The sequence below is a fragment of the Hemiscyllium ocellatum genome, chromosome 2 (assembly GCF_020745735.1).
Source record: "Hemiscyllium ocellatum isolate sHemOce1 chromosome 2, sHemOce1.pat.X.cur, whole genome shotgun sequence".
Taxonomy (NCBI): domain Eukaryota; kingdom Metazoa; phylum Chordata; class Chondrichthyes; order Orectolobiformes; family Hemiscylliidae; genus Hemiscyllium; species Hemiscyllium ocellatum.
The window spans coordinates 118390993-118413993 of NC_083402.1; the positions used below are offsets into that span (position 1 = coordinate 118390993).

General features: G+C 41.3%; 1 protein-coding gene across 5 annotated transcripts in view; it reads left to right on the forward strand.

Annotated features, from left to right (window-relative positions):
- susd1 (sushi domain containing 1) overlaps positions 1–23001 on the forward strand; it is a 94606-nt gene that overhangs the window by 48188 nt on the left and 23417 nt on the right. For 4 of the 5 annotated variants that reach the window (XM_060845791.1, XM_060845799.1, XM_060845818.1 and 1 more), the window contains exons 12-17: positions 2557–2736; positions 4070–4249; positions 5275–5454; positions 9977–10156; positions 13672–13754; positions 19980–20166. In XM_060845791.1, the coding sequence (XP_060701774.1) occupies positions 2557–2736; positions 4070–4249; positions 5275–5454; positions 9977–10156; positions 13672–13754; positions 19980–20166 (990 nt within the window). Of the gene's footprint in view, positions 1–2556; positions 2737–4069; positions 4250–5274; positions 5455–9976; positions 10157–13671; positions 13755–15854; positions 15912–19979; positions 20167–23001 lie in introns of those variants that run through there. The other variant, XM_060845828.1, reaches the window with a different exon arrangement.

Below are 23001 nucleotides of genomic sequence, written 5' to 3' on the forward strand. Positions count from 1 at the left end.
CCAATCCTGGCAACATCCTTGTAAATCTTTTCTGAACCCTTTCAAGTTTCACAACATCTTTCCAATAGGAAGGAGACCAGAATGGCACACAATATTCCAACAGTGTTCTAACTGAAGTCCTGTGCAATCTCAACATGACCTCCCAACTCCTGTACCTCAATACTTTAACTAATAAAGGAAAGTATACCAAACTTCACCTTCACTATCCTATCTACCTGTGACTCCACTTTCAAGGAGTTATGAACCTGCACTCCAAGGTCTCTTTGTTCATCAACACGCCCCAGGACCTTACCATAAATTGTATAAGTCCTGCAAAGATTTGCTTTTCCAAAATGCAAACCTTGCATTTATCTAAATTAAACTACATCTACCACTTTAACCAAAGACAATACATTTGTGGACTGAATCTACATGGCAATAATTTCCCAGGCAAAATTGCATTGTGATTTTTTTCCATTGGATTACATTGACATGTTTCTGCACCATATATTCTATCAGCCCTTGTCCATGCTGATTCTTATACTTCACTTGAACCTCCTCTCACCTCTCCTCGTGTAGCTCTCTATGTATAGTTGTTCCTTCTCCCTTGTGTAAGTACATTGCTCTCTGTTAAATGTATGTATACTGTTCTCCTCAACCATATTCCACTTTCTAGAGTGTTGACACTCTGAGTAAGAAGGATTTCCAGACTTGGCAAACCAATCTCTATCTGAAGACCCATGTACACGTTATTTTCACTCCAGCAAAGTGGTGACTGATGGAGATGAGTTGACTGCGTATGGAGGTAGCTAGGCCTACGGCTGCAATGGAGATGAACAGATGGACTGGCTGATGAGGCTATGCCATCTATCTATGATTAATGGGATTGGGCAGTCTGTTATTTTGTTACAAGGTTTTAAAAAGTCCAAAAAGGAAATGGGATAGTATCTTTGGAAGTGCTCTTTTGGGGACAACCCTAATGTGATAGTGCTTTTATTTTCCACATGAATTTTAAAACTGATACCTCCATTCCCCTCACACCCCTCCATAATACCACCAAGCTCTCCCTGTCCAGTGCCTCTTTCTTATCTGGGTCCAGAATTTCACCAGGATCTTCATTCTGGCATGTTGCAATACTGGCAATCCCCACTACCAACCTCTGGCACTGCCAGGACTGATGGAGTTACTGGCTGGTCTGATTGATGGGTACTTCCTGAGAGTAGCTGTAGTGATTGTAACGAGGTCAGCTAGTTGAACAATCAGGCAGCCCGGCTGACAAATCTAAATAGGACTGTCAGAGATTCTGACAGTCGGGGTGCTGACTCTGAGGAGGCTGTACTAGAGTCAAGGATACTCCACGTGTAAGTAAAGGGTGACTTGGGGAAGGCATACAAACATCTATGGAGTTATTTCAGTGATGCTCCCTCCCAGTGAGAGGCAGAAGTCAACTCTGCACTAATGGCATTTCATGGAAACAGATTAGGCTTCTTGTAAGTCTGTTGGCTGTCTGACAACATTCCTTCAGGGGCCCATAAATTTCTGCCTTTGGTCTCACCACTTGTCTAGGAAACACCCCTCACTTTTATATTTTATTCCCCTTGTAATAAATCACAATGTTCAATTTATCTCCCTAATCACTTGCTGTATCTGCATACTAACGTCTTGTGATTCATTTACCTGGGCACCCAGTAGAAATATGGGAATATGAGTAGGAGGAGGCCATTCAGTCCATGGCGTTTTCTCCACCACTCAATACAATAATGGTTCATCATCCTAATCAAAGTTTTTTCAAACATGATCTCCATATCCTTTTCTGTCATTGATTCTTAGAAATGTGCCAATTTCTACTTTAAATACACTCAAAAACAGCTTGTTGGGGTTGAGAATTCCAAAGGTGCTCTACCCTTTAAGTAAAAAAAAAAATTCCTCATCTCAGTTTCAAGTCACTTCACTTATTTGAAAGTTGTTTGAAAATGCTACAATTCTCAATCATTGATGATTAGATAGGCCATAGACTAATTATAGTCACGGAGTCATAGAGATGTACAACACGGAAACAGACCCTTCGGTCCAACTCGTCCATGCCAACCAGATATCCTAAACTAATCTAGTCCCATCAGATGAAAGCGGTTTGGTGGCAGCAAGCTACCTCAGCCAGTACTCTGTTAGAAAGCTGTTCATGGGCCAGGTGTGCTGAGGTGCTAGTAGTGGCAATTAAGGTAAATATCACAACACCTTGTCAATACTTCCTGGAAACTTTAGTTCAGCACATCCACAGATTTCCCTTTACCTGCACTGCTTGTTAATTCCTTCAAAAATTCCATTACGTTAGTAAAACATGATCTCCCTTTTACAAAGCTATGTTGACATTGTCTGATTGCATTGAGATTTTCAAAGAACACTGCTACATCCTCTTTAATGAAGGATTCCAATAATTTTTTTTGCTGTGAATCATGCTTTGTGCAAATTAGTTGGAATGGAGTGAAGATGGTTTGGAGATTCCAGCTTCTGTTTGTTAGAAATGTAACAATACACAAATTATTTAAATCAAACTAATTTGTGTTTGTTTCTCCTCAGCTGTTGACTGTGGTTCACCGCAAGGTTTTGTGAATACAGTGTCCTATCCACCAGTCAACACAACCTATGGTCATACAGTGATGTACCAGTGCCAGGTTGGCTATTTTCATGTGAGAGGAAACAATGCATCAGTCTGTTCTGCCCAGGGGCAGTGGGAAGGAGCAAACCTGGAATGTGAAGGTCAGTGTTTTGGGGTATTACCAAACATACATTGAACATGGAAATTATATTCCTGCACTGACTGCATCAAGGTTTTCCTTGCATCAACTTTCTCTTTCACCTGAATCAAACCTCAATATAATCCCATCATTCATTCATTTTATTGTATTCACTCATTGCATTTTCATGCAGGAAATCTGATGTTCTCATTTGCAGCAATTCCATATCTAGCTGGTAAGTTTATTGGCCAAATGAGAATCTGATCTAATGGAGTGGGGCATTTATAACTGGAGAGTTGGAGATATGGTGACAATAGGTTTTCCACCTCTGTACAAAGCCCAGGTTGGAGTTCACCCTGAAGTATTATGCACAGTTTTGGAATCTGCATTTTAAGGAGGCTGTGTTGATCATTTCACCAATTTACTAGTATGTTACCAGAGCTGTGAGGATCAGATCAGTGAAGCAGCAAGAACATAATCTAATTTTATTTACTGTGGAATGCATGAAATTGAGGGTTGATTTGATTGAGGTTTTTAGTAACAAATTGTAATGAATCAATAGCATGGAGAGAGAGAGAAACATTTTCCAGTGGTGGAGGTTTCTAGGCCAAGGGGATGTGACTTTAAAATCAGTGATGAATCTTCCAGAAGAGAGATCTCTACAAGCATAACTTGGGGATGATGTTGGACTCTCTCATACAAAAAGCAGTCAATGGTACTGTCATTTAAAAATTTTAAATCTTCAATGAATAGTTTTGTCATTGCCAGGCTGTCAAGGGATATGGCAGGTGCATGGATTTGTATTACAGACCTTATTGAATGGGAAAACCACTGAACAAATATACACTTTGCTTTGTCAGTCATTATGTTCTTAGTAAATATTTGGAGTATTTTATTTAGAATTGGTTTCAGCATTCAAATAGTTCATCATTAATCACTTAACATGCTATTTTGTCATGAAAAATATTGACAGAAAAGGAATTCTGTTCCACACAATGCAATTTATTTGTATTTGAAGAAACTGTCTTGAGGAGGTGAGTAGCCTACTCTTGACTCTGTGCTCTAGTATTGGAGATGTTCTTTGAGGGGGAACATTCAAATGAGGATCTGGCCAACGGTTCAGTTGGATATTTAGAATGTCCTGATTCTTTCCAATCAAAAGTAGTGAGATTCTCTCTGGTCAAGATTTGCCCTCAACCAAGGATACGGACATGGATATTCATCTCTTTTTGTGGGTGTGGGTGTTTTGCTTGGTGTTGCATAGACCTGATTTGGACATTCCACCTTCTGTTAATCTGAATTTCATCAATATCCAGAAAAGTAAATTAAGCTAACTTGCACTTGTCTCTCCTCAGCTGTTGACTGTGGATCACCACCAGCTATACTGAATGCATTGTCCTATCCAAAAGTTAACACAACCTACGGAAGTACAGTTGTCTACCAGTGCCAGGCTGGCTATGTCCCGGTGAGAGGAAATGACACATCACTCTGCTCTGCCCAGGGACAGTGGGAAGGGGCAAACCTGGAATGTGAAGGTTGGTATTCCAGAATGTTTTCTAAGCCTGACTCAAACAAGTGGAAAACAAAATGTCTCAGCAGTCCCTGCTTTTATTGATCCTTCACAAATCCTGTTCAATGGGAAGGAGCTAATTTCACTTGTACAGGTAATTAAGGATCTGTTTGCATTAGACAAACAAAAAGCAAATGGTTGATTGAGGGAACACAATATTCTTAATGCATTATAGTTCATGATAAAATGTGTTGTACATGATATATTGTCTACTTTGGTGAACATTTAGTGAATAAAATTGTTTCAGATACTCAAGGTGGCATTTATCTGAGGAAACCTTGGGGTGGGATTTAGTTGACCCAAGGGATCTCCACCACAGGTTGGGGAACTATTATATGGGCATTTATGTGGGTACCTTTGGGCCCTCTCCAGGATTCAGGACCCCAATATTGGAAGTGCGTCCTGCTGAGAGCTATTGGTCAAACAGAGGCTGTTTGCACCTCATTGCGGACAGCTCCACCAGAGATAGTGGCAGCTCCTTTCCTTACAATGCACTCACCTAAGGCAATTTATGGCATGTCCCTTAATCCCTTGAACTTGCTGGTCAATTTACATATTTTTAGTCATTAACATACCGTTATTTTAACAAGTAAATCCAGTTCAATATGATAAGACGATGCAACCATAGCAATAGCTTGCATTCATATTGCACCGTGAAAGTAGGGGACTGGTGACTGAAAGCTTGATTCAAGAGGGAGGTAAAGGGATCTAAAGAAGATAATGAGATGGAGAGGTTAAGAAAAGGAATTCCAGAGCATGGCGCCTCTACAGTTGAAGGCATGGCTGGAGTGAAAGAAATGGGGAATGCACACAAGAATTGAAGGAGTGCAGTGATCTTGGTGGGATATTGGGGCTTAGGGAGTTAGAGAGGAAGCAAGGAGGGATTTGTAAACTAGGATGAGCGTTTTAAAATAAGTGTAGTTGCTCAGAATAATGAAGTATCATTTCCTAAAGTGCCGATTATAACTCATTTTGTTTTCTTCTCTACAGCTGTAGATTGTGGGATCCCAACTCACGTAACAAATGCACAACCACCATTAGTGAGAGGAACTGTGTACAGAAGCAAAGTCCAGTATGTTTGCAAGACTGGTTATGTAAGCGAAGGAGGAAATGGCACATTGATGTGTTCTGCCCAAGGACAATGGGAAGGAGTTAATTTCACTTGTACAGGTAATTAAGGATCTGTTTGCATTAGACAAACAAAAAGCAAATGGTTGATTGAGGGGACACAATATTCTTAATGCATTATAGTTCATGATAAAATGTGTTGTACATGATATATTGTCTATTTTGGTGAACATTTAGCGAATAAAATTGTTTCTCAACATTTCATGATGACATGAATTGTTAGTGGTGGATTTTTTTTTACACATCTCCTTTAAGGACAGGTTCTGTGCTCCAATGTTAGCTTTTGTGTGCCCCTGATTTTGTATTTTTTGGTGGAAACAGGCCATTTGGCCCAACAAGTGCTGTTGAGAACAACCCAGGTGTTGAGGCACCTTGTGGGCTGATAACCTTTAGTTTAATCCAGAATATCAGTCAGCTGCAGAACGATTTTTAATGAGTGTCTGAGTCATAACTAGCATTTTATTTGACTTGACTATACACGATCTAGAATCTTGTTGATACATATTTTGAATGATCATTAAGGTGGGTCAGCTGTAGAGCTTTTTTACATGCTGTTGCAGTAGGACTGTAATTGTCAGCCTTAGTTCAGTGGCTAACACCCCCCTCTCTGTGAAAAACTGAGGATTGTGCATAGAAGTGAAGAATCACACTGCAATTATATCGAGAATTGGCAAGCCTGCACATGGAGTATCTTATAAGGTTTTGGCTTCCTTACCCAAGAATGGATTTATTTGTCAGAGAGAGGAAGTGTAGTGGAGATTCACCAAACTGATCACTAGGAAGGAAGGATTGTTTTGTGAGGAAAGATTGAGGAGACTGGGCCTGCATTCTCTTGAGTTTAGATGAATGGTTGGTGACCTCATTGAAACTGACAATCATCTTTAGGGCCTGGCAGAATAGGTGCTGGAAGGATGTTTCCACTGGCTGGGACAGATCAGGTCTTAGAATAAGGGACAGGCCTCCCAGACAGAGGAATTCCTAATCCTGGAGGGCTGTGGAAACTCAGTCACTCAGCATGATCAATACCACATGTGATCAATTTCTAGATATTAAAGGTAGCAAGAAATATGGAGATGGCCACTTCCTGCTCCTATTTCCTATGGTTCTGCGTTCCTATAAATTTCTGAATTATGGTCGGCCTACTTTTGAAAGGATACTATTAAACTGGAAAGAGTGCAGGAAAGGTTTACTAGGATGCTACCCAGACTTAGGTTTGAGTCCTAAGGAGAGGTTGCATAGGCTGGGACTTCTCTCCATGGGGGATAAGAGACTGAAGGGTGACCTTTATAGAGGCGTATAACATCCAGAGAGGCATAGATAAGATAGATAGCCAATAGCATTTCCTCATGGTAGGGGAGTCTAAAACTAGAGGTGAGACGGGAGAGATACAAAGGAATCCAGAGGGACAATCTTTTCACAGAGGCTGGTAAGTGTCAGGAACAGGCTGCTACAGATAGTGGTGGAAGCCAGTACAATGTTGTCATTTAAGAAATAGACAGCTACATGAATGGGATAGGTGTGGAGGGATATGGACCAAATGCTGGCAAATGGGACTAGATTAATTATGAAAGCAGGTGGCATGGGCAAGTTGGGCTGAAGGGTTTGTTTCCATGTTGTAGATCTCTATGACTCTAGTTCACAGTCCAGAGGTTTTGTCCCAAGCATCAAGCTGACACTCAGTGCAGTAATCAGGACATGTTGCAATATTTCAGGTGCCATCTTTCACATGAGTATCTGTCCACCCTCTCAGATTGATGTAAGAGATAGAACATTGAATAATACAGTGCAGAGCAGGCCTTTCAGCCCTCGATGTTGTGCCGATGTGTGAACTATTCCCAGCTCGTCCCCCTACCCTATCCCATTATCATCCATGGGCTTATCCAAGAATTGTTTAAATCTCCCTAATGTGGCTGAGTTAACTACATTGGCAGGTAGGGCACTCCACACCCTTACCACTCTGAGTAAAGAACCTGCCTCTGACATCTGTCTTAAATCTATCACCCCTCATTTTGTAGTTATGCCCTCTCGTACACACTGACGTCATCATCCTAGGAAAAAGACTTTCACTGTCTACCCTATCTAATCCTCTGATCATCTTGTATGTCTTAATCAAATCCCCTCTTAGCCTTCTTCTTTCCAATGAGAATAGACCGAAGTCTCTCAGCCTTTCCTCAGAAGACCTTCCTTCCAGACCAGGCAACATCCTGGTAAATCTCCTCTGCACCCTTTTCCAATGCTTCCACATCCTTCCTGAAATATGGTGACCAGAACAATATTCCAAGTGTGGCCACATTAGCGTTTTGTATAGTTGCAGCATGATATTGCTCACTAGGCACTTTGTAGAAGACAATAGGAGATCCCTCAGCACCTAACCAATATTCACCCTTCAACTAAGATTATGATGTTATTGTCAGATTGTTTGTAAACGTGTCTGTTCACCAGTTGACTGCCGTATTTCCTATATAACAACTGACTACACTTGAAAATAACTGTAGAGCAGTTCTAAGTAAAGTTGTGAAAAACAGTATGTCTTTATGCAACAATTCATAACCTGATGATGTTTAAATTTGCTTTGTAGTACCGCAGAAGACAGCAACTTGATAAAACATCTTTTAAACAAGATGTGACTATCAGTGTGGTATATATGGCAAGGTGATACAAGCATTCAGCCCATACCCTGCCAAAACAATGCACTACCAAATCTGTCAGTGAGCTAACTCCCATCAGGCCCAAGCTTGTTGTATTCTGCTTCTCCCTGCCATGCAACCATGCATATCAGCAAGGGGGTGAGATATTAGAATGTTACAGAAATGGCTGAACATGGAGAGTAATGCACTTGGTCAGAACAAACAAGGAAAGGGAACTCTTGATGAATGGCGGGTCACTGGGAAGCACTAAGGATTGGAAAGGCCTTGGCGTGCCTTTACAGCAGTTAAGGTATCAGCATAGCTGGGTAAAATAGTTGAGGCTTATAAGATACTAGCCTTGGTTCATCAAGGTGTAGAGTTTAAGGGCATGGAAGTGATGCTGGAACTGCATAAAATGTTGGTTAGGCCACAGCTAGACTATTGTGCTCAGTTCTGGAATCCACATTATAGGAGGCATGTGATAGCACTGGAGAGGGTGCAGAGGAAATTTACTAGGATGTTGTCTGGGTTGGACAGTTTCAGCTATGTTGAGAGATTGGATGGATTAGGGTTGTTTTCCTTAGAGCACTAGAAATTGACAGGGATATGATTTGACATGTTTAAAAAAGAAATTGAGGGACATAGCTAGGGTAGACATGATGGAGGGATTAGTGTTCAGGGTCATAGTTTTATGGAAAAGGAACAGAAGGTTTAGAGAGGATGTGAGGGAGTATGTTTTTACCCAGAGGGTGATGGAAATGTGGAACTCACTGTCTGTGAGGATGGTAGAAGCAGAAAGCCTAAGAGCATTTAACAAGTATTTTGATGTACACTGGAGATACCAAGGCATACAAGGCTGAGTGAAGTGCTGGGAAACAGGATTAGAATATTTAGCTGGTTGTTTTTGACCGGCGTGGACTGGAGGACCTTTTTCTGTGCTGCTGCAGATTTCTATTATTCTATGGAGTCTGTGATACAGCTGAGAAAATGGTCATTTGGCCTAAAACATGTGTGCCAGCTCTTTGACAGAGTTATCAAATGATTCCACTCCAACAGCCCTATAAATTTTATGTCTTATGTGTTTGATTAACTCAACGTTTTAATTGTTGCCATTGCATCTGCTTCAACCTCCTTTTCAGACAAGACATTGCAGATCACAAAAACTCGCTACATAAAAAAAAATTTCCTCATGACACTTCTGATCCTTCTGCCATTTGCTATAAATACGTGTCCTCTGATTATCAACTTCTCTGCCGGTACACATTATAACTATATATGGATTTGGTCTGCTGAAAGTGAAGACAGATATTGGTGGGTCAAAGGTGGGATCAGTTATAAAGGGGGTGACGTTTGGCAAGAGAAACACATGCCTGCAATCATTGGCAATTGTCAAGGTGAAAATTAAAATGGGTGGAGGCCTTCACCTGAGCACTAATACTCTGAATGCGTCTTATCCTACAATTCAGTTGCACAAATGCTAATTTTCTTTGTTTCTCACAGAAACTATGCTTTGCTTCCATCTCTGCTCTCCACCCAGCTCTAGCTCCCAAATAAAAATGATTTGACCCATTTTTTCTGACACTGTAGTTCCAATTGTTACTGATTTATCATCTTGTCCCTGCTACACCACACTAAAGATTGCCAACTCTGATTGAACAAATTCCCGAAGGTGCTAACATAACATCCAATGTCCAAAAGATCTACCCAGGCAAAGAACCTTTTCTTCTTCGCCTCAAATATCTTTTAGAACCATTATACAAAAGTGTGGATACACAATTTTTATAAAAAATGCTTTTCTTTTTAATTGTCCCCCTGTTTTTTTTTCTGGATTGCAATATTAGAATTGGGATATGGTCCACTGTAATAGATGAAAATATACAGGGCAACTGAAGAAACCCTGACTGAGCTGGGACTGTTGTAAGATTTATCTTTTGCAGATATTGACTGTGGGAGCCCACCAGTTGTCCCACATGCAGATCTGCTCCAGTACCATAGTACAAGACGTGGGAGCATTGTCCACTATAGCTGCAGGGATGGATTTTATACTTTGTCAGGAAAGAATACATCTGTCTGCACGGAAAGAGGACAATGGCAAGATGTAACATTGCTGTGCAAAGGTAATGTTCTTTTAAATTTAACACCATTGCTATGAATTCCATTTAATAAAAAAGTCGGGACTAAAATTTTGCATTGACTTACTTTAATGAATACCTTGATGCAACTCATTTGAGCTTCTGTTTGCTACTGAAAGAAAGCTGTTTATCCAATTGTATTATAACAAATGAGAAATCTGACACAAATGGATACAAATGCATTTGTTATGAATATTGCACAGAGCAAGTTTAACTTGAGTGTTCTTAGATAGCTCTGGAGTTCTAATGGAACAGAAATATTTTGAACAGGTCTCAGTATTGCAATCAGATCATGTCAGTGTTGTTGACAGAAGGTAGTCAATGCCTATGTCCGTGAATGTTAATAAACTTTATTAAATATTAACTGCATACAAGAGATGGTATGAAAAACTGTTTTTGGACCATTACACACTTTGGTTCCATGCAATCAGAAGTTATTGTGATATAGAGCCTTATGCACATTCTCAAATCCTATTATTAGAGTAAACATATAGTTAAATGTTCTTTCCAACATGTTCCAATAAACTCATAAACTTGTGAATGATTTAAAGTTTTGGTTCAACTCCTGTCTCCCTCCTTCTCCAAGCTCTCCTGTGCCTGAGGTGTCCATATCCAACAGTATTCACTGTTGGTTTGGAAGATGCAGAGGAGGTGTGTGCTCCAGGATGGCTTCCTTGGAAGGTGAACACTTTGATAAATTAGGACAGCAGCTTCTCAGCATGGCGGGTTCCTGGCCAGGAATGCCTCTCTCCTGGCTCTCATAAACCTTTGTACTTTTGGATGGGCAAACTGATGAGGGTCCCTGACAGCAGTGTTTTTATTTCCCATCTTGGTAAAGACCTCCAAACTGCACAAGTCTATTACTCACTGTGGCCAACGTCTTGCTGTCCCGCTGTGGTGGACTTTTCTGGTGTTTAGTCCATGTGCGTCTGTCCATCCCATGGTCAGATCGTTGAGCTGGCTGTCCTCCATCACTAGGCGAAAGTGAAGACTGCAGATGCTGGAGATTAGAGTCAAGATTAGAGTGGTGCAGGAAACTGATGAATGTCTCCTGCCCAAAACGTCAATTTTCCTGTTCCTTGGATGCCGCCTGACCTGCTGTGCATTTCCAGAACCACTCTAATCTTGTCCTCCATCACTAACTGCTTTATTCTGAGTAAGCTCCTTGAAAGGCTCTCTGTGTTGCTTTCTAATGTTTCTATGAGTGCAGTTGACCTTTGACTCCCTTAGTTTGATTCCAGCTGTTCACCGTTTCATTCTGAATGCAAAGGCTACCCACAGATATTTGGCAATGACTTCCCCTCACCTGATGATAATTTAAATCTGGTGCAGTAGCAATGATATTGGTAAGCAATCAATCAACTTTAGATATTCACACAGCATACCAAGGCGTTAAATCAAGTATTAATTTGCTTTCAATTTAAATTTTCAGACAGGGAATAAATGATTGATTGGATCAAGAGATGAGTTAAGAACCATAACTCTTTAAACAGCATTTTTAAATACAAGGAATTTCTTATCCTAGTACCTCAACATGGGGCGACGTGGTGGCTCAGTGGCTAGCACTGTTGCCTCACAGCTCCTCCCTTGGACAACTGTCTGTGCGGAGTTTGCACATTTTCCCCACGTCTGCATGGGTTTCCTGCTACCAATGGCCTGCATGCTGCTCTGGTTTCCTGCCATAATCCAAAGATGTGCAGGCTAGGTGGACTAGCCAGGGGAAATGCAGGGTTACATGGATAGAGTAGGGGGTGGATCTGGGTGGGATGCTTTTTGGATGGTCTGTGTGGATTTGATGGGCCAATGGCCTGCTTTCTTACTGTAGGAATTTTAGGATTCTATTAAAAAAGTATGAAATGCAGTAAGCATATGTAAATGCTTAGCAGTAATTTTAAAACATCAATCTTATTTAATAAGGCATACTTTTTTTCTAAGACTTTTAGAGGTAGACAAAGGTTGGAATTTAATGCATCCCCAATGGCAGTCTGGAAGTGGGACCGTTGGCTTAGAAAGTGTAGGATAGGACCCCTCACCATTTTCCTGCCTTTTCATAATTAAATAAGGGGCAGGAAGACTCCTAGGCATTGTTCCTGTTAGATCCTAGTTTAAAAAAAGACAGAGACACACCATAGGGGAAGTCTGGCAAGGGTTTGTTTGTCAGGAAAGGGGTTTGGGGATATGTGGGGTAGGGGAACTTCTTGTTTAATAGACTCCAGTATCTGATTGAGATTCTGGTATCAGGGAGGCCCCACTGAGTGCCACCCTGGTAGCTTCACCTCTGAACCCCTCCTTTCTGTTCTGTCCTCCGTGATGATATCCTCCCTGATACACTCATCCTGTTACCAATGGCCTGGGATTCTCAGCAATCCTGGGCCTTTGGTGTTGACATTGCAGTTGTTGCTGTCACACCACATTTGACTGGCAGACAGCCCTCTCGGTTGGGATTGATGGGCCTAGAATCCTATATTCCAGTGAAGGACCATCTCTGACCAGCTGGGTAACTGATGGACACTTAATATGGTGGCCCTTCCTCAACAAAGTGACAAATCTCCCTCTTGTCAATATTAAATACCACTCTAAAGGTTTAAGGGTAAAGGTTTTCATCAGTTCAGTGACTTCTATTTGATTATGCATTGAAGGAACCAGTCGCCTGATGTTTCTGTCCGATTTGTTGAAGTAATGGCAGTGGATGATGACTATTTCACCATCGTTCTCATTATAGAACTGGAGGCATTGGTTTGCAGCTGATCTCTGACCTTTGAGTTCCTCCTTTTGAACTGTGTTTGACAGTAGCTCTTGAGTTCTAGGAAGACTTGAGCTTGTTGTTGTTAGAAAGAGACTGAACCAGTCATAAGCCACAATCCAATTTGTTTCAGAGAAGCACATTAAAAGAATTATTGAGAATCTAATGATGCTTTTGCCAATATGCAAGATGTCAGAGAAACATTATTGAGACAATTTAGACTGATCATCTAAGGTTACACTTTGACTAAGTTAGGAAGTGAAAGGAAGGGCCAATTGCTTCTCTTTGCTTTAATCAATATAACCATTAAGGTAATTGTAACTTAATGGCTGCTGTATCTGGTTGAAGTCACGGAAAATGTAAGCATTTACAGATGTTACAAAATTAAAGAATCTTTTATTTTGGAATTTAAATGTCGATCACTACTTCAATTCTGTCTCAGGATAATAATGCAAAACAAAAATTGGTTACTGAATATAATGCATTCCTTAATAATTGTGTCCAATTGTTGATTTCTTCAAATGTTTTATGTTGATAATTATTGTTAATTAATTGAACTGACACTATACTGCCAATAATAATATAATTCCTTGAAGATGATATTCTAGACTATGTTATAATCCAATGCAGAATTCTGTAGCTGGCCTATAATACAGGTTTGCAGAGAGTTTAACCTCTATCATCTTCCAGGTTATGTTATATACAGTAATTTGGGTTGAAATAAGTTACACTGTGGATCTTCTTTTGTCCTTCATAGCTAATGATTTTATTCTGTTTAATGAATCCTGCTTGAAGTGGAGAAGGGACAGCGCTGGATCCAGATCTGAGGGCACATATTTAGTAAGTGAGAATGCAAAATACTTTGGTGTCTGTCCTGTTAATGTTTTAGATTAAGTGCCCTTGAATTTTATCAGGAGAGTGTCTCAATGAGCACAGTCAGTGGATTTCTTATGCCCCCCAAAACTTTGCAATTCCAATTACTGCAGATGATACAAGTTGCTGGAGAACTGGGCAGGTGACAACATACCTTGATCGACATCCTGGGATTTTATTGAGTTGTGGATCAATCTATCTACTTAACTGATGCAGATTTCAGGATTGAGAAATAGTGGAATGGCAGAGAAGGAAATAAGGTGAAATCGAATCAAATCTGATACAGAAAGAGGGGGAGCAGAGTTAATGAGCTTAAGTGGAGGAAGGTTTGAAGGACCTATAGAAACAATTTACAACTATCAAGAATGAAACCTTTCAGCTTCAATAGTTTCCTTTCTGGATCTCACAGGATTGAGCCAAGTTCCATCCATAGGATCACTAAACAGCTGTGAAGCTATGGAAGTGATTGCTGGGTCTCTTGCTGGATATTTATATCACCGATAGTCACAGATGAGGTGCCAGAAGACTGGAGGTTGGCTAACGTGGTGCCACTATTTAAGAAAGGTGATAAGAATAGCCAGGGAACTATAGACCAGTGAGTCTGACGTCGGTGGTAGACAAGTTGTTGGAGGGAATCTGAAGGATAGGATTTACATGTATTTGGAAAGGCAAAGAATGATTAGGGATAATCAACATAGCTTTCTGTATGGGAAATTATGTCTCACAAACTTGATTGGGGTTTTAAAAGAAGTAACAAAGAGGATTGATGAGAGCAAAGCAGTTGTTGTTATCCATATGGACTTCAGTAAGGTGTTCGACATGGTTCCCCATGGGAGATTGGTTAGCAAGGTTAGATCTCATGGAATACAGGAAAACTAGCCATTTGGATACAGAACTGGCTAAAGGTAGAAGACAGAGGGTTGTGCTGGAGGGTTGTTTTTAAGTCTGGAGGCCTATTCCACAATGATCGGTGCTGGGTCCACTACTTTGTCATTTGTATAAATGATTTGGATGTGAGCATAAGAGGTATAGTTAGTAAATTTGCAGATGACACCAAAATTGGAGGTGTAGTGGACAGCGAAGAAGGTTACCTCAGATTACAATGGGATCTTGATCAGATGGGCCAATGGGCTGAGAAGTGGCAGATGGAGTTTAATTTAGATAAATGCGAGGTGCTGCATTTTGGGAAAGCAAATCTTAGCAGGACCTATACACTTAATGGTAAGGTCCTAGGGAGTGTTGCTGAACAAGGGGAGACCTTGGAGTGCAGGTTCATTGCTCCTTGAAAGTAGAGTCACAGGTAGATAGGATAATGAAGAAGGCTTTTGATATGCTTTCTTTTATTGGTCAGAGTATTGTTTACAGGAATTTGAAGGTCATGTTGTGGCTGTACAGGTCATTGGTTAGAATATTGCGTGTAATTCTGGTCTCCTTTCTATTGGAAAGATGTTGTGAAACTTGAAAGGTTCAGAAAAGATTTACAAGGATGTTGCCAAAGTTGGAAGACTTGAGCTATAGGGAGAGGCTGAACAGGCTGGGGCTGTTTTCCCTGGAGCGTCTGAGGCTCAGGGGTGACCTTATAGAAGTTCACAAAATTGAGGGGCGTGGATAGGGTAAATAGGCAAAGTCTTTTCCTTGGGGTCGGGGAGTCCAGAATGGAGGGCATAGGTTTAGGGTGAGAGGGGAAAGATATAAAAGAGACATAAGGGGCAACCTTTCACACAGAGGGTGATACGTGTATGGAATGAGCTGTAGAGAAAGTGGTGGACGCTGGTATAATTGCAACATTTAAGAGGCATTTGGATGGGTATATGAATAGGAAGGGTTTGGAGGGATATGGGCCTATACTGGCAGATGGGACTAGATTGGGTTTGGGTATTTGGTTGGCATGGTCAGGTTGGACCGAAGGATCGGTTTCTGTGCTGTACATCTCTATGACTCTAAATATCCGCCTTAGCTTTCTGGAGTGATTTTAAATGGGGCAATTAGTATACATTAAAGTTGCTGCTAATATGCCTACAAATATAGAGTTGGTATCCTTCTGAATATTGATTTATTGTGTCCTAGAGAATGCACCATCCTCCCAACTCTTTCCAAGAATAAAACATTTCAAGATTCCACCGAGTGAGTGATAGTTAATGTAACTTTGAATGGGATGCCAAATAAACAAATGTTTTATTTATATCATATATTCTCTTTCTCTCTCTACTGTCCTCGTCCTCTTCCTGTATTGAATTGTTAAAAGTGCTGCCCCTTGACATCAATGTTTATTGGACATAGGATCGTGCATGTCAATCATGTCCTGCTCCTTTGTTTCAAATCTGCACTGTCCAATATCCAAGCATAGGTCAGCCACAGTTTCCTGTGATTAAACAGTGGAATGACTAAATCCATTGTCTTCATCACTTCCCACTTTTAGGGGTGGCATGGTGGCTCAGTGGTTAGCACTGTTGCCTCACAGCACCAAGGACCCGGTTCCATCCTAGCCTCAGGCGACTGTCTGTGTGGAGCTTGCACATTCTCCCTGTGTCTGTGTGGGTTTCCTCCCACAATCACAAAAGATGTGCAGGTCAGGTGAACTGGCCGTGCTAAATTGCCCATAGTGTTAGGTGCATTAGTCAGAGGGAAATGGATCTGGGTGGGTTACTCTTCGGAGGGTCAGTATGGACTTGTTGGGCCAAAGGGCCTGTTTCCACTCTAGGGAATCTAATTTTAAAAAATGTGTCCATGCAAAGAATCCATACACAGCACGGCTACATATTGCTTTAATTATTCCCACAAAATTCTGAATCCAGTTCAGCAGACATGCTGTGTGCATTTGAAAACATCTTCCAATGAATCTCTCACAATCCTCCTGCCACCAACCCTATCCCGCCTCAGCAATTGCTACTGTTTTCTGGGAAAAATTGAATCAATGTTTGACAATCACTTGGATTGAAGTACGAAAACCTACAAGACTACCGTCCAAGTTGGAAAGTGAGGTTAGCCTGGATAATTCTAATTGGGCTGGCACGGACAAGATAAATTGAATGGGAGACCTTGGCCCCAAATAAGGGAAAATGTTCAGCAGGTAATAGGGAAGACAAATGGAACGTTGGCCTTATTTTCAAAGAGAATGGAGGATTCACGTGGGGAGGTTTTGCTGAGACTCTGCAAGGCAGCAGTCAGACCAGAGCTAGAATACTCTAAATAGCTGTGGGCCCCTTAACTCAGGAATGACATACTGGGACATTGGTTCACTTAGGCTGATGCCAGGTATGGAGAGATTGTTTCATGGGGAGAAGTTGAGTAGGGTGGATCTGTACTGGTTGGGATAATGAGAGGCAGCCTTATTGAAACATGCAGAAGATTCTTAGGGGACCTAACAGGGTCAGCGCAGAAAGGTTGTTTCCCTTTGTGGGAGAGTCCAGGTCCAGAGGGCATACTCTCTCAATAAGGCTTTTCACATTTAAGACAGATATGAGGAGGAATTTCATCTGAGGGTAGTGGCTCTGTGGAATTCTTGACAGCAGCAGGCTTTTGAGGCTGAGTAAGTAAATATATTCAGTGACAGATTGAAGGGTTATAGGGGAAGGGAAACAAACTGGAATTGAGGATTGTCAGAGCATCCATGGTCTCACTGAATGGCAGAGCAGACATATTGGGCTGAATGGCCTCTTTCTGCTCCTACATCTTATGGTTTCTAACCGATTGGAATGTTAAGTGATGGTGGGGACATCCTAACCAATGGGGTGCATCCTATCCTGGCCTTTCTGATGGCAGCGTAGGGAAGCACCCTTCCAAAAATTCTTCCACATATCTCTGCAGCACTGATTTCAGTTGTCAGTCAGAGTTTGCTTGTCTGATTTTCATTTGCATGAAACTAGTTTTCAGTGCACTAAATTTAAGAAATACCTGAGATACTTAATAAAAGTGAAACTAATTGATACGGAGCATTAAAAGGTGACCACTTAGAGGGCCTTCCTGTGATGCACTGGTCATGTCTCTATCTGTGGACTAGGTGACCTGGGTTCAAGTCCCACTTGCTCTACTGGAGTGTAATAACATCTGAACACGCTGATTAGAAAAATAGGTTAAACAAAAAAAAAGCAGTGACCACTTTGGGGAGCCTCTTGTGGTGCAGTGGTAGTGTCCCTACCCCTTGACTGGGAGACCCAGGTTCAATTACTACTTGCTCCAGTGGTGTGTAATAACAACTCTGAACAGGTTGACTAGAAAAATGGGTTACGTTTTAAAAATAAAACTAGGTGATCACTCCTCCTCTTAATTAATTCACAGAATATGGACATCACTGCCTAGGACAGCACTTGCTGCCCTTTAGAAAATGGTGGTGAACTGCAACTGGGTAGCATGCTCGGCCATTTCAAAGGCCTGTTAAGAGTCAATCACATTGTCATATGTAGGCCAGACTGGCTAAGGACTGCAAATTTCTTTCCCTAAAGTGGATTAATGAATCAAATGGTTTTTATGAGAATCAGCAGTTTTACAATCACTGCTACCACATTAATAGTTTAAATTCCCATTTCGTTTCATAAGATGCATCATAATTCACACTGTGTTGTAGTAGAATTTGAACTCTTGGTCTCTTGGTTAGTCCAAAGCATTGGATTCCTAAATCAATACTATCGTGTAACAATAATAGCAAAATACTGCAGATGCTGGGGAATTGAAATAAATACAAAGAATGCTGGAGAAACTCAGCGGTTGTGGAGAAAGTGAGGTCTGCAGATGCTGGAGATCAGAGCTGAAAATGTGTTGCTGGAAAAGCGCAGCAGGTCAGGCAGCATCCAAGGAACAGGAAATTCGATGTTTCAGGCATAAGCCCTTCATTCCTGATGAAGGGCTTTTGCCCGAAGTATCAAATTTCCTGTTCCTTGGATGCTGCCTGACCTGCTGCGCTTTTCCAGCAACACATTTTCAAACTCAGTGGTTGTGACAGAATCTGAGGAGAGGGAAAAGCAGATGACATTTCGAGTCAGGTTTGATACTCCTTCAGATTATGCTGTGCTACTTTGCAATATCCACTGTGATCAATGAGAAAGGATGCTTTAGAAAGTTGGGGATGGATAACTTAACAAGAGAGGTTATCTGTGAGAGGGTTTGATCGTATAGCCACGTGATTTAAAAAGCCCATTGATGAATCGGGATTTTTGCTTCTGGTCAATACTACATTATTCATATCAAGCTAAGTACCTGCCAAAGTAATTTCAATTGTCTCTGCCAGTCTCTTCAGTATTAAAATCCTTCAGAGACCGTTTCCCTTGCCATAATAATAGTTCTCTTAATAATTTGTAAGTCATTTTAACAGGAAAGTCTTTCCAGTGAAAATGATCGTTTGAGTTTTAATCCTTAAGTAAGAGCAATTCTGCAACAAAATATATTTCAAGACTTTTTAAAACTTTGGCACAATAATCCTGCATTAGATCCCTGGGATCACAGGTTTCCTTTTGTGATTTATTCCTTTGCTTATAATACTTGTAGATGAGTGTAACTTCAACGACATTCCAGAAGCTCAACACCATCCAGGACAAAGCAGCTCCATTTGGTTAGCACTCCTTCAACAACAACTGTCTTTATCATTGACAATTAGTAGCAGCAGTGTATACTATCTACTGCAGCAATTCACCAAGGCTCCTTAGATAACTTTTTCCAAATCACGGCCTCCAACGCTAGAAGGACAAAGACAGCAGATACATGGGTACCTCACTCCTCAGCCCACACACCACCCTGACTTGGAAATATATCACTGTTGCTTCACTATCACCAGTCAAAATCCTGGAACTTCCTCCCAAACAGCATTGTGGGTGCAACTATCATCATGGACTGTAGCAATTCAAGATGGCAGCTCAACACCACCTCCTGAAAGGCAATTGGGGATGGGTACTAAATGCTGATGCAGCCAGCGACACTCTCATCCTGTGAATGAATAAAAAATGTTCTTTTTTCAAGTCACCATCCAGTTTATTTTCATCAGTTTTTACTCAATGCATAGGGCTATCATTTATATTGCAGTGTCTGGTAACTCCCACCATTCTTGGCTGAAATGAAGATGATTGTCTAATTCCCCTGCCAGTCTGTTCTCCTGGAATACTGTTCCCACCAATCCCTGGTTTCTTTAGACAGTGCATTATTGTACAAATATCTATTTGCTTTCGACAGGTTCATTAGAACAAATAATTATTTTCTTCCTAGTTTCAGATACAAGGACAGAGAGTCTACCAAAGAGAATTCTTTTCTGAGAGCTCATTTAATTATAGCACAGCAGATGACACTCCAGTTGTGTGTTTGGACCTGCAACCAGGCACTAACTATACAGTGAACGTCACTGCTCTTACACTGCAACATTCTGCTTCCATACAATTATCAACAGCAGTCACTGGTGAGTAACTAACTTCAATGGTCGAGACATTCGTAATGGGTGCATTATGCCTTTCTTAACTCTAGATTGACTGTTCTGATGCATGAATGGTCACATTCCACACTCTATATATTAAATTTAGACAAAACCGTATGAAAAATTACAACATTGACCTGCAGCTTACTAGTGTGTGCTGCCCAACAGACTGACAGCACTCTATTTAAAAAACACTAATACTTATGTATTCAAATCTGTTTGTAGTCTCATAGTCTGAGGTAATAAGATATTTAAGGATTGTGTTGTCATTTCACTTTAAGACTGAGCAAGCGAATCAGCAATTAATCAGGGCATAGAGCATGTGACAACCAGTCGTTGCATGATTCAGCTTGTAATGGTGGTAGTACAGTAATGCTTTTCTATATAATAGTTGCTGAACACCTCCAACATGTCTGTATACTGAACAACCCTGTAACAGATCTTCAAATAAGTAGAACCCACGTTCAGTTATGAGCCTTGGTATGAAATCAGTAAATCTGTATAGAACAGCAAAAGATTCAATGTTTATTTTTGTGAAGGTTAAATTTGAGAAATACTTTCTAATGAATGAGAACCATCCTAAGCTTTGACCAAATCTTGCTGCTTCAAAGCATCTTACAGAATATCCTGTCAGATAGACATTTTCCCTCCCCTTAATGAGAACCAGTGCTCCGGCACTGGCAATGGCAGTGGCTTTGGGCCCAGAGCTGGGACTTTGGCAGTCGGCCACCAGGCAGTAGGCACACCCAGGCAGAACTCTGGCGGTTGGTGCCATCGTTTCAGCAGCCGGGGGCCTGGAGCAGGCACCAGAGCAAGATTCAGGTAGCTTGTGGTGGAGCAGTTGACGGCAAGATGTCAGCATGGAGACACTGGATCGAGGGCTCGAGCCCATTGCAGGGGTGACGGAGATGGAGCCCACCATGGGTTGGGGGAGGAATGCAAATTGTGGGGTGGGGGGGGGAATCAAACCCAGTGTGGCCGGGAGGTTGGGGAGGTGGGAGACCGAGCCCAGAATGGGGGTGAGGAGAGAAATGGAGTCCTCTTGGGGAAAGCCCTTGGCTAAGGGAAGTTTGTAATTTGGAATTTGTATTTCTTATACTTTATACTGAGAAGAACTGTAATGTTGAACTTGCTTTAGTTTTCTACTGTTGATGTAAGATTTTGTACCTGGGTACCTTGTACCTAAGATGGTGGTGTGAATGGTGACATCATACACTTTTTGCTGTACTCCTGTATCCCTGTACTTGAGTACACGTGACAAGAACACCTAATTTTAACTCTAAGTATCAGGAAAAGGTATGAGTAAATGGTTCAATAATTAAGAGTGAGGTGCTTGAACAGTAGCAGCACATAGAGCTAATAGCGAACTGGCGCCATTGATAACAACAGTGACAATTAAGGAGGGCATGAAGTGTCCTCTTCCTGAGAATGTTCATCCTGTAGAGAGGGTGGTTTGAACGGTTTAAAGGGCATTTTGGTCTTCACAATGTGAGGTTGGTCGGGAAGCTGTCTCAGTTGAAAGTATGGCTAGAGAGAGTTCCAGAAGGGAGCTAGCAGTCAGAACACTTGGTACCAGTCAAGGCAGGTCTTTTACACAAATGAAATCTGTTCAGGAAAAGAAAGGCAGATAGCACCTACCGTATCAAAGGAAGAAGGGACAGCAGCTGATTTCAAAGCAGCAAATGCAGTTGCTGTGTGCTGGTGTGACTAGCTTCAAGTGTAATCCAATACTATAGGTTTGAAAACCTTCGAACCTTGCAAGAAAAATAACCTTATCTGCTCATATGTTGGAAGGGAAACAGTGGTGTTTGGTGACTGGTTTGAGAATTGCTTTTAGCAGGACGTAAGGACTTACTTGATAAGAAATAACTTGCTCGTCAAGGTTCTGCTTATCCTTGATAATGCACCTGGCCGTCCACCCGCCCTCTCATCCAGACACTGAGCTTTTGTTTTTATCTCCAAATACGAGCTCATTCATGCAGCCGGTGCACCAGAAGGTCATTGCAACCTTCAAAGCTGATGATAGCCTTGGAGGTTTCAGCTGTGTTCCCAGGTTTGTGTAAAGAAACCTTTCAACCGCTGCGTGTCACTGTCAGAAAGGATTCAACATACTGGCATCGAGAGGGATAATTAAAGGCTCGTGGGACGAGGTTAGAAAATTAAATATTAATTCCTGCTGGGACACGTCGGGCCCAAGGCTAGGAAAATTTCACAGGGTTCCTCGCTAGAGATATTGAAGGGGTCAAGGTTGGTCACTAATCAGAGCGAGCAGGAGGACAGCGATTTGAGGGCCTGACCACAGAAGGAGTTGCTTCAGTCTCATCGTGTGGAACTCTCTGCTGAAGAATTGACAGGGCTGATTAAATCATGTGATTAAAAAGAGGAGGAGGAAAAGAGAGAGAGAAAATCAGAAGGCTGAACATAAACCTGAGATATAATGGCAGACTTTGAGATCAACTGAAGAATTGGAGATAAGAGCCAACAGACTGTGAAAGGAAACATCATCTTTTACAGAGTGATTGACACTGATGTTGCTCCTTACTTGAAACTTGACAGAATTTGAAAGAAAAAGACAAAGCAGTCAATAATAGGCATTTTTATCTGCTGCCACTTTGAAATAGACATTCACCTTATCCACTGTATGCATGTTGATGGCCCCTTCAGGTAATCCTCCACCAATTCCATCTCCAAGCCTATTTACTATCTTCTGCTGGAGATGCTTTATAACAAGCGTTGGTGTGTTAATGTTTGTACATTTGTAGGTTTTATTGCACTGTTTCTCCAGTAGAAAATCTTTATATTTAATTAAAAAAACATTGC